Source organism: Mesoplodon mirus (assembly GCF_964341445.2).
Source record: "Mesoplodon mirus genome assembly, chromosome: X".
Taxonomy (NCBI): Eukaryota; Metazoa; Chordata; class Mammalia; order Artiodactyla; family Ziphiidae; genus Mesoplodon; species Mesoplodon mirus.
The window spans coordinates 105928518-105941408 of record NC_138981.1 but is presented as its reverse complement, the minus strand read 5'-3'; the positions used below and the strand labels follow the sequence as shown (position 1 = coordinate 105941408).

The 12891-nt window shown below is 40.2% G+C and overlaps 1 protein-coding gene across 1 annotated transcript in view; it reads right to left on the bottom strand.

Moving 5' to 3' along the window:
• GRIA3 (glutamate ionotropic receptor AMPA type subunit 3) overlaps nt 1–12891 on the bottom strand; it is a 287469-nt gene that overhangs the window by 83690 nt on the left and 190888 nt on the right. The window contains exons 6-7 of the mRNA XM_082610164.1: nt 6537–6698; nt 1652–1819 (exon numbers count right to left, since the gene is read on the bottom strand). Of these exons, the coding sequence (XP_082466290.1) occupies nt 1652–1819; nt 6537–6698 (330 nt within the window). The remainder of the gene's footprint in view (nt 1–1651; nt 1820–6536; nt 6699–12891) is intronic.

The following is a 12891-nucleotide window of genomic DNA, read 5'->3' as shown; positions in this document are numbered from 1 at the left end:
CCTCTGAAAAGTGGAGTTTCACTGATCATTTGTCACAAGGCAACATGTACTTTTGGAAGAGGCTGATACTTTCCAGCCTCTCCGAAGCCTTAGAAAGAGGCTGGCCTATGGAAAGAGGGAAAGCATCCTTTCTGTTGAGTGTTTTATCGTGAGGGCCTGGGGAGGAAGGTTACTTACCTGGCTTACAGCTTGAGCTTTATCAGTGAGTTAGACATGTGGAAACTTTGTGCAATAATATGATCAATCTAATGTTTTTCTTGCCAAATTCATTTCTTGTCCTTCAGTCTGGTAGCCAGTTTTGTATTTGGGGAAGAGAGTCATTTGTGTCATGAATGGGAAGTCAATCAAAGATGCTGGCACTTGCCCCTTGAGGTTTTGTTGAAAACTCCTTTTGGTTCACTCTGAGGGAGTTTTATATTTCACTCATCATTATGTTTCACCTGACAATACAAATCTTGTAACAGCTATGAAGGTTGAATTTAATTAACTGTTCTTCAAAAATTGTGCAGTGCTACCTCCATAAAACTACACTTAGGGCATTTGTTAGGGAACTGACATAATGACATAAAAATCTGCATGATGGGAGAATGAGTCATATCTCTTTCTTGGAGAGAGACACAGTGGCTACTAACCCCTTTCTATTGAATGCTTCCAACTTGGCAAATTTAAGGCAGCAGTAAGAGAGCCAGCTACACAAAATGATGTACATTATGAGGCCATTACAGATTCCTAGTTGCTGGGTTGTGCACAGAATTATCTTATCATTGCCTATCTCTTTGTTGATTTGGATGTTCTAAACATCAGGATAATTAAAGAAGTAGAAATAAGAGAGTCTTTTACTCTCGAAGGCTTATTTTAATGCATGCAGGCGTATGTAGCTTAAAGCAAAATATTCAGGAAAGAGCTCTTGCTTAAAAAGCTACACTGAATGGGTGATGCTGCTCCTAGTGTAAATAATGGAATCTGTTCAAAGGATACTGCTCAAAGCCTTAAATGCTCTCCCACCCAGTAAATACTAAAAACAAGTGACCTATTTGACTCTCTGCCCATTGATTCCTTGTTCTTTCCTTCAGGCTTTTTCTCTAGGGCATTGGGGAAAAAACTCTTAAGTAGGCCTAGAATGGACTGTGTTCCTGCATTTCACCATGTAGAATAGTATAAAGGTTCTTTTTGACAAATAGAAATACTATCACACTGGCTCAGTTCCACAGTCCATCCAGGCTAATAATTTGTCTGTTGAGCCAGAGGATGCTGGTAATGTCTACCCTAAAGTTAGGAGTTTCCTACAGAATATCCCAGCCCCCCTAAGCAACATCATTTTCTGGAAAGTCTGAATTTTTTGAAGCCATTTACATGTTCAATCCATAACTTTCAAGGGTACTGAGTTTGATTTACTATCCCCACTTTAATACAGAGCTAAATATTCATTTGCCCTAAATTTACCATTTCTCAAGCTTCAAGGAAGAATCTTCTAGTTTTAGATTTCTAGATTTTGATGAATAAATATCGATGCTTATCTTTCTGTACACTTTGAACATTCTACAGACTCTGATCCTATTCCCTTTAGGTTGTCTTTTCTTAAGATTGAGGTCTTACTCTTTTTGTGTCTTTATAAGGTGCCCCCAACCCAATAACCCACTGTGGTCATTACCATTTTCAGAGCTCTCTCGATATCAATTCCTTGACTCCAGGGCACAGCAGGGTTTGCTAAGCAATCTCCAGCACTGCCTCTCCGGGACACATCCACTCGCTGCCTCCTCAGATAGCGGAAAGCTTCTGCTATGACCAGTATTGCATCGTGCGTCAATGCAGATGTGTACTGAAATGGATGTATGGAAAACAAAATATCATGACAAATGATGCCCCCAAAACTTGCCTCATTTCTTATAATTTTCATTCATCTCCAACTCTTGTTCTATGAAGTCACCCTCTTAATTACTTGAATCAAGAGATCTCTCTGGGCAAGCCTGACTTTGATCCATTCTAGAATGATGCATCTTACCTCATGTGTGCACATGTTAAGATTATTAAGATCAAATGGCTCAAGGGAATCTCTCTTTCTCACAATACTGTGTTTCGTATTGAGTGAGTGACTGCTAAAAGGCCAGCTCCTTTATAGAGATTAAAATATGTGGGAAGTTAAAGGATGGCATATGTAGATTGGAGAGGAAACGGCATATCCTAAAGCAAGACTGGGCTATTGCTGTTTGTAATAGAAAATTCAGATCTGGTGTTTACTTAGGGGAAAATGGAAATAACTAAGTTAGACAGCTTGAAATTAATTTGGAGGGAAACATTAATCATTTCTGTCTGGACCACGTTTCTGGTGAACTAGGACCTCTGGCCAGCAATAAATCAGTTTTTGTTTCCTTGGGAGAGCAAAATCCAAAGCTGGTTTTTTTTTTGACTGTAGAAAATTACAATTGTTATTGAGTTTTAAATCTGATAACATGGACAATTCATAGGCAATACTTCATGATGCTACCTTTTTCAGGCAAGAACACTTACTTTCTATTTCTTGGATATACTGTACTGATACACTGTACTAAGGATGAGGCCAGTCATTTAATACAAGGGATTTGATTATCTGCAATTTGACATGGTGGATGCCTTTTCATTAATGAATCAACAAAGTGTGATTAAAATTAGCTGGCCTCTGTTTTGCAGGGGTGACAAATACTGGTAGAATATAGAATTCTGTTGATTTCTAAAAAATGAAGCAAAATGCCCTGGGGGGAATTTTCTGTCTATATAGTATGTCCCAATACAATTGTGAGTGAATGCATTGTCATCTTTACAACTATCAATTTACTTTTCTGACTTTTTTCGTGTTACTTTTCTTTCAGGGCCAAGTCATCAAGTATGACTGTAACAGGGGACATATGTTCTTTCATGAAAAAAAAAAATCTGTGTCTGCCCGTGCTAGCACTACATAAAGCCAACATGGTGGTGATTTTTTTTTCTAGCTGACTGCATAAATTGTCAGCAATCTTAATGTAGTCCTTTCCAAGCCATGCCAAAATAGCTATTTAATTTTCTACTTTTTCAGCTTCTACGGACCAATGTGTGACCATCTATAAACAAAAAGACCCCAGAGGAAATGTTCATAAAATACAGAATAAATTAAGCATCAAGATTTTAATCTCTAGACAATTTTATTTCCTAATCAAAAATATTGTACATAATTTTTTAACATGGGCTTTTTGTCTGTTTGATATAGAGACAGGTTCCATAATGACTAGTACAAGTCAAAGTAATCCGAAAGTTGTAACCACCTATTTAAGTATTTCATTTTCTTAAGGTATTTGAAGGGTTTTGCTTATAAGTCTGAACAATTCTTCTCAGTAAGTTCTAAGAACTTTACATTACACATATCATGAGTTATCAGTGAATAATCCAGAGCTGAGATTGTCTTCCTTCTCTTCTGTACACCTCTACAACTTCTGAACAGGCATAAATGACTCTGTAGCACCCTTTTCATACTTTTACTCTTGTCCATTTTTTGTGCCTATCATAGTGCCTGACATTTTGTAGGTAACCCATAACATATTGAATAAATGAGTTTTTTTCCTCTACCTATTGCCTGCTAAATCTAAGGATGGCAAAACAGTGGATAGGCAGTTGTATGAAAATATAAATTAATATAAGCTCACCTAAATGTAGTGGGCAGATTTAGTCCATAAAAAAAAGAGTTGAATCATCAAAGAAATGCAAATCAAAACCACAGTGAGGGACTTACCAGGTGGCACAGTGGTTAAGAATCCACCTGCCAATGCAGGGGACACGGGTTCGAGCCCTGGTCCGGGAAGATCCCACATGCCACAGAGCAACTAAGCCCGTGCGCCACAACCACTGAGCCTGTGCTCTAGAGCCTGCGAGCCACAACTACTGAGCCTGGGAGCCGCAGCTACTGAAGCCCGCACGCCTAGAGCCCTTGCTCTGCAACAAGAGAAGCCACTGCAATGAGAAGCCTGTGCACTGCAATGAAGAGTAGCCCTTGCTCGCCGCAACTAGAGAAAGCCCGCGTGCAGCAACAAAGACCCAACACAGCCAAAAATAAATAAATAAGATGAATAAATTAAAAAAAAACAAAAAAACCCCACAATGAGATAGTACCTCACACCTGTCAAAATGGCTATTATCAAAAAGACAAGAAACAACAAGTGTTGATGAAGATGTGGAGAAAAGGGAACCCTCGTGCACTGTTGATAGGAATGTAAATTGGCGCAGTCACTGTGGAAAACAATAGGCAGGTTCCTGAAAAAATTAGAAATAGAACTACCATATGATCCAGCAGTTCCACTCCTGGGTATCTATCTGAAGGAAATAAAATCACTGTCTCAAAGAGATCTGCACCCCCATGTTCATTGCAGCATTATTTACAATAGCAAACACATGGAACAAACCTGTGTTCATCAAATCATCAAATGATGAATGGATAAAGAAAGTGATATACACCCACATATATATACATATATAAAGTCATGTCAATTATATTTCAATAAAAATATATACACACACAGACACACATACAATGGAATATTATTCAGCCATAAAAAGAAATCCTGCCATTTGTGACACACAGATGGACCTTGAGGGCATTATGCTAAGTGAAATAAGTCAGACAGAGAAAGACAAATACTGTATGATCTCGCTTATACATGGAATCCAAAAAAAAAAGAACTCATAGAAACAGAAAACAGAATGGTGGCTGTCAGAGGTCAAGGCTGGGGAATAGGGAAAATGAATGAAGGTGGTCAAAAGGTATAATCTTCCAGTTATAAGTTCTGGGAATGTAATGTATATCATCGTGATTATAGTTAACAATCCTGCACTGTAGTTTTTGAAAGCTGCGAAGAGAGTAGTTCTTAAAAGTTCTCATCATAAGAAAAAATTTGTAGCTGTGGTGGTGATAGATGTTAACTGAACTTATTGTGGTGATCATTTTGCAATACATACATACATCAAATCAGCATGTGGTATACTTAGGAGTAATACAATGTCATATGTCAATCATATCTCAATCAAAAAAATAATCATCATCTTAAAAAAAAGATTTGACTACAAAGGATTCCTCATAGGAATTGTGACCATATTTACTGAAACATATGAGGACACCTGGAAAAATCTGGCATGTGTAATGTAATCACTACAACTACAGAGGACCACTTAGCTAGTGAGTGGCTTAAATTAATACAAAAAGATGTAAAAAAGATGTTTAACTTATGACTTTTCTAGAACATACCAATTGCATAAAGTAAGGTCCCACTTGTGTTGATGTGACCCATTCAGGGTGGACCTGCATAGGTGATTCAGAATGTGTCTCTTTTCTGTCTATGTCCCATTGTTCCTCCTTCTTCTATTCTTGCCAGGGAGGAAGGATATGAGGATGGGTATCTTGAAACCATGAGAAAGGAAATGTCCCCTCCCCTTTCCTTTTTTAGGGAGGGGCCTTGAGCCTTGACTCTGCTTTGATCTCTCATCTTGATCACAAGGATCCCACAGCCATGGTACATACATACTTTCACATACATATCAGGAAGGAAGAATTTAAAGTCTGTTTCATACTTGAATCAATGCACTGAGGGAATGGGTTACTTAAAAAAAATACATTGGAAGGATCCTTTGTGTAACATGAATAACTTTCCCCCCATTTATCTGTTTTACTTCCTGATTTTTATTTTATTTATTTATTTATTTATTTATTTTTTGGTGGTACGTGGGCCTCTCACCGCTGCGGCCTCTCCCGTTGCGGAGCACAGGCTCCAGACGCGCAGGCCCAGCAGCCATGGCCCACGGGCCCAGCCGCTCCGCAGCATGCGGGATCCTCCCGGACTGGGGCATGAACCCGCGCCCCCTGCATCGGCAGGCAGACTCCCAACCACTGTGCCACCAGGGAAGCCCCTGATTTTTAAATAATAGGATTTCTAGCCATAGGGAAACGCATGAAAATGTGCACTTCAAGCATGACTTTCTGCTTTCAGTGTTCTTATCTTGATTTCATGAAAATGAGCAACTTAGGTAATCTAATTATTGAAAGATACTTGTGCAGGCAGGAAACCATTTCCATTCAATATATGTATAGGCAACGTGCACTCTGTATTAGAGCCTAATTCACTTGGGTGTACTGAGATTCATGAAACTTATTAACACAAAGCAATCACATAAATAATGTAAAATCTAATTTTCTGTTTCAAACTATCAATTTTCCTTACCTATTCCCACTGCCCCCACTCTTTGCCTGATTCAGGTTCTTGTAATATTGTAAATTATGAGCATATTAAAAATGAAATTCATTAAAAAATTAAGTTAACCTTCCCAAACGCTGAGTTTTAAAAGACCTCCTTCTCAATAGCTTCTTTATTTGGGAATTTAGTTTTCAAGTGCAGCAGCACTATCTGCAGTTGTGTTTTAGCATCCTTGAAACACTTCTGAGGGACGACCACTTGTCCACTGGATGGCCGTAAATATATAAAGGCCATACTGAGATGCTCTGAAAAGCTGGCCTACGGTTTCTACATGTCGTGGAACATTACCTTTAGAGGTGCATTCTTGGCTTCAGGGAATTCCCTTTCATCCAGCCTCACCCAGCGCTGTATGAACTGCTGAACCATAGGGTTTTCGTTGTTGACAATCTGGAATCCTGTAATGTTGGCTCCCCCATGCATGACTCTTTCTAGCAAAATATCAGTAAAACCCTAGAAAGAGATTGAAAGAGAATAATGATTGTGGGAGGTTATGCATTCGTACTCATCATATCTGTTGGTTAGAGTGCTAAGGAGGAAATGAAAGTTCCTTCCCCAGGATCCTTCTTTACCAATCAAGGAAAACCTGGACAGATTGTTATATGTCAATTATATCTCAATAAAAACCAAAACCACAACAAACAAACAACCGTGATATGGACTAATTCTTAGGGCACTCTGGCTCTGAAACTACAGGCACGATGGAGAAAATATACATCCTTCCATTTTAGTGCCTGTGTCTTTAGTGTAGCTGCTGCAACGACAAACATAGGTGTCAACTTCAGATGTCTTTATTTCTTTCATTTACGTGTATTTTTAGTTTTTCTTCATTGAGTACAAATACAATGAATCATATAACTGGAAAATGTTGAAAAAGTTGACCCTAGCTAGAGGTATCAAAAACTCTTCTTCAGCTTAACATGCCGAATGCAGCAGATTGCTTCAAACTCTAATAATGAGTACTTTCAACATTTGTAATTTACAGAAATGCCAAAAAGCGAAACTGACAGCTTGGTTGTATATGATGGTACAAACCCCGGGGTATGTCTCACATGTGTCCATGAATGTGTTTTGACATCTACTTCATAGCATCCACCATTTTCTTCTTCTTTTGTCTCTTGCCAATTGCTGCTGATGCGCTTGGGTCTCCAATGGGCTGGAGCCAATATTTATATTCATAAAGAAATGGGAAGAATGCTTCCTCTTTCCTTTAGATTCTCCTCCCCAACATTTACATGTAAAAATTTTCAAATATACAGAAAAGTTGAAAGAATTGTACAGTGAAAAACCAAATAGTCACTTCAGATTTTACAATTAATATTTTTCTATCCATTCATCAATCCATTTCATTTTTTGGATACCTTTCAAAGTAAGTTGCAGATATTAGTATACTTCATACCAAAAGACTTCAGCATGCAGGCCATTAACTGGAGTTCAGTGTTTGCAGTTTCCATCCATCCTTCCTTCCTTTCTTTCCTTCTATCTTTTGGTAAAATTTACATCCAATAAAATGCACAAATCTTAAATGTACCACTCGATGAGTTGATAAATGCATAACTGTATTACTCAAATCCCTACTATTTCTCTAAAGTTTTCTTTTTTTACATTCTAAGTTTTCATTGAAGTATAATCATCATATAAAAAAGGGTATGCATCTTTTTTTTCTTTTTTTGGAATGATAAGGCTTTTCTTTCTTTTTTTCTTTTTGGCTGTGTTGGGTCTTCGTTGCTGCACATGGGCTTTCTCTAGTTGCAGCGAGCAGGGGCTACTCTTAGTTGCGGTGCACAGGCTTCTCATTGCGGTGGCTTCTCTTGTTGCAGAGCATGGGCTCTATGCTTGCGGGCTCAGTAGTTGTGGCTTGCAGGCTCTAGAGCGCAGGCTCAGTAGTTGTGGCACACGGGCTTAGTTGCTCTGCGGCATGTGGGATCTTCCCGGACCAGGGCTCGAACCCGTGTCCCCAGCACTGACAGGTGGATTCTTAACCACTGCACCACCAGGGAAGTCCCAGTGCACACATCTTTAAATATAGCCTGATGAATTTTCACAACCTGAACACATGAATGTAACCAATATCCTGTACACCTCTCTCTGTAGTCACCATCCCTACAACTGCTTCTTTTAATTCTGCATTTCTTTAACATGGTCAACAAGGCAGTCGTAGAAAATATTTTAGTGAAGCAGCATTTTCAGTTATTACTCTCAGCCCCATTCCTCTTCCTTTCATAAGTGGGATATGCGCCAATGGAGACTGGATAAAGGGCCAGATAGTTTGCATCACTGAGAACCATTCCTCCTTTCCAATGACCCCAAAGTACTTTTTTTTTTTTTTTTTTGCTTTACGCGGGCCTCTCACTGTTGTGGTCTCTCCCGTTGCGGAGCACAGGCTCCGGACGCTCAGGCTCAGCGGCCATGGCTCACGGGCCCAGCCGCTCCGCTGCATGTGGGATCTTCCCGGACCGGGGCACGAACCCGTGACCCCTGCATCGGCAGGTGGACTCTCAACCACTGCGCCACCAGGGAAGCCCCAAAGTACTTTTTAAAATTAAGATTAACTTGTTAGGATGAGTTTTCTCCTAAAGGCCTCCTTCCTGAAAGAAACTAAGACTCAGTGTTTTCTCCCATTCGCTCCCCTCTGCACTACAATCAGCAGAGAGGCTTGCCTGTGTGTAAAGCCTAGCAGAAGCTCCAGATGGGGCTTAAGCCTAACTGTTATCCAACTCCCAACTCTCACCCCCTAAACAAATATACAAATAAAGAGCTGAGGGCAAAACTTTCACAAATGGCTTTAAGTCGTTTTCTGTGCCAAACCATACTTGCCAGTTAACAAGTATTACACAAGACCATTGAGCAACTACCCATCTGTCTGCTGGTGGGGGTGAAGAGTGGGCTCTCTGGGGCTCTGCTGTGTCCTAAAAGCCTGGCCTGGCAGGTGGAGCCCCCTTCCTTGAAAGAAAGGGGTTGAGAACGCTTCTGCCACCATGTTGGTCCCCAGAGTCAATGGCCACAGTCTGCACTAGGAAGTAGTATTTCTTGTGTCTTTTATACTTTGATAAGCATCACATCCCTATTTACCTCATACCTTAGCATGTTAAAATGGCAACACAGGATTAACAAAAAGGAAGGCAAGAGAAAGGATCCCAGAAATCTCACGTCTGCCTTAAGGCATAAGAGCCAGCACTTCAGTCTGGTTACTCACCATACCACTCCTTTCCAGAAACATTTTACCTCACTACCTTTTTCTTACAAGAGATACTAGAGGGGTCCAACTCAAATTTACCTCACCAGTCACCTCTGCTTACTTCCAGGAGGCTTCACTCTGCCACACAGGCCCCATGTATTCCCATTTGGCTGTCTTCCTCTCCAGTAGCATACCATAGCACTGAAGGCCTAGGAGTTTCTCAGTCAACCCATGTTTTATGACAGCCATATCTGGGATTAAGTTCTGGCACCCCTTAGACTGGAACCAGCCTGGCTGTCCTCGTGAGATTAAATGCGTCCACAGCAGCACAAATCAAGCCAGGGGAAGGTCACCTCAAATGGCTTTTCTGTCTAGCAAGACCTCCGCGACACTAGCTCCTATCAACTGCCCTGAAGATTTACCCGTCCACAAGTGCAGAATGCCTAACACAGCCCCATGGACAAAATCGAGAGAGCATAAGTGTGGGAGAAAAAGAAAGGAGATACTGTAATAGGCTTTTTTTGTTTTCCTTTCATTCTCATATATTTATTTTCATGACAAAGGTTTCACAGTGCTTACAATAACTGTAACAACAATAATTGTAAAATGGGAATAATGCTGATGAGGAACCCCTTCTATTTTAGTAAGAAGTCTGATGAAATGTAGTTTTTCCAATAAAATTGTACTTTTAATATTTATTTATTTATTTAACATCTTTATTGGAGTATAATTGCTTTACAATGGTGTGTTAGTTTCTGCTTTATAATAAAGTGAATCAGCTATACATATACATACATCCCCATATACATACATCTCCTTCTTGTGTCTCCCTCCCACCCCCCCTATTCCACCCCTCTAGGTGGTCACAAAGCACCGAGCTGATCTCCCTGTGCTATGCAGCTGCTTCCCACTAGCTATCTATTTGACATTTGGTAGTGTATATATGTCCATGCCACTCTCTCACTTCGTCCCAGCTTACCCTTCCCCCTCCCCACGTCCTCAAGTCCATTCTCTACCTCTGTGTCTTTATTCCTGTCCTGCCCCTAGGTTCTTTAGAACCTTTTTTTTTAGATTTCATATATATGTGTTAGCATATGGTATTTGTTCTTCTCTTTCTGACTTCACTCTATATGACAGACTCTAGGTCCATCCACCTCACTACAAATAACTCAATTTTGTTTCTTTTTATGGCTGAGTAATATTCCATTGTATATATGTGCCACATCTTCTTTATCCATTCATCTGTCGATGGACACTTAGGTTGCTTCCATGTCCTGGCTACTGTAAATAGAGCTGCAACGAACATTATGGTACATGACTCTTTTTGAATTATGGTTTTCTCAGGGTATATGCCCAGTAGTGGGATTGCTGGGTCATAGGGTAGTTCTATTTGTAGTTTTTTAAGGAACCTCCATACTGTTCTCCATAGTGGCTGTATCAATTTACATTCCCACCAACAGTGCAAGAGGGTTCCCTTTTCTCCACACCCTCTCCAGCATTTATTGTTTCTAGATTTTTTGATGATGGCCATTCTGAGCAGTGTGAGATGATATCTCATTGTAGTTTTGATTTGCATTTCTCTAATGATTAATGATGTTGAGCATTCTTTCATGTGTTTGTTGGCAGTCTGTATATCTTCTTTGGAGAAATGTCTATTTAGGTCTTCTGCCCATTTTTGGATTGGGTTGGTTTTTTTTTTGTTATTGAGCTGCATGAGCTGCTTGTAAATTTTGGAGATTAATCCTTTGTCAGTTGCTTCATTGGCAAATATTTTCTCCCATTCTGAGGGTTGTCTTTTCATCTTGTTTATGGTTTCCTTTGCTCTGAAAAAGCTTTTAAGTTTCATTAGGTGCCATTTGTTTATTTTTATTTCCATTTCTCTAGGAGGTGGGTCAAAAAGGATCTTGCTGTGATTTATGTTGTAGAGTGTTCTGCCTGTGTTTTGTAATAGGCTTTTATGGAGATGAAAGGAGAGATCTTGTTGCTAAAGGGCAAGAGTTACCTGGCTCTTGGTCCTGTTTCTCCCTCTGGCCTATTTGTGTACGTTTTGCTTGTTTGTAATCTCTAATCAGATTCTATGGCTTTAATGTTGCCCTGGTGCCCAGCATTTAGATGCAGCAAGTCACAGTTCTCAAGGTTGAGATAATCAAGGCTGGATTTTCCCTAATCCTTCTGAAAAAACACTAATGTGACAGAGCTAACCAACAATTATCAAGGACACGGAAGGGAAAAGGAGAAAAGAGGTGAATGGTAGAGAAGGGGATATAAGGCAAACTGACTGAAAGGCAGGAGTTGGTTGACTCTTGATTGTCCTTCTATTTCTGATACCTTTTCTTCAAAAATAATTATCTTTTTGTATCAAATATTGCTAAATTCCATGGTTCAAGTGGCACTGACAGTCTACAAGATTGTAAAATTTAAAGCTTGATTCTTTCTACAGCCTCTTCAGAGACACTAATGTGGCAGAGCTGACATCCAACAGGTAGGAGGGGAAAGGAGGAAAGAGAGAGAGAGAAGGACGATGACAATTCATAGAAACATTCTGCCTACGGGCAGGTTTGGTTGGATTCTAGTCTTCCTCCTCCTATCCCACCATTTTAAGGCATTACACCATCCCATAATAATCTTTGATGGATTTTTATCGTTATGACATCTATAACCCTAAAAGCAGGCCAAAGACCCCCCGAAACTTATGTAAAGACACTAACACAACACAGGAGATGACACAACATCCAGAAAGCAAAATGGAGTAAATGACAGAGCACGAGGTAAGTGGTAGGAAGATGGAAGTTAAGAGAGAAGTATGGGCTACTCCTCCTCCTATCCCATTATTATTATTATTTTTAAAACAAATGGTACTAAATTTATTAAAAACTAATTTTTTTTTTGCCATCCCATGCAGCATTCTGGGTTCCTAGTTCCCTGACCAGGGATTGAACCCGGGCCCTTGGCATTGGAAGCCTGGAGTCCTAACCACTGCACCACCAGGGAATTCCCAGTACTAAATTTATTTTTTCTTCTTTTTTTTGTGGTATGTGGGCCTCTCACTGTTGTGGCCTCTCCCGTTGCGGAGCACAGGCTCTGGACACGCAGGCTCAACGGCCATGGCTCACGGGCCCAGCCGCTCTGCGGCACGTGGGATCCTCCCGGACCAGGGCACGAACCCGTGTCCCCTGCATCGGCAGGCGGACTCTCAACCACTGCGCCACCAGGGAAGAAGCCCCCTAAATTTAGTTTTAAAAATCAAAATGGAGAGACTTCCCTGGTGGTCCAGTGGATAAGACTTTGTGCTTCCACTGCAGGGTCTCAGGTTCAATTCCTGGTCAGGGAACTAGGATTCCACATGCTGCACTGCGTGACCAAAAGATATTAAAAAAAAATCAAAATGGAGATTTAACATACCTTTCTCAATTATTGGCAAAGCAAATAGAAAACAAAGGCACAGAAATGGGAAGATTATAGTAATAC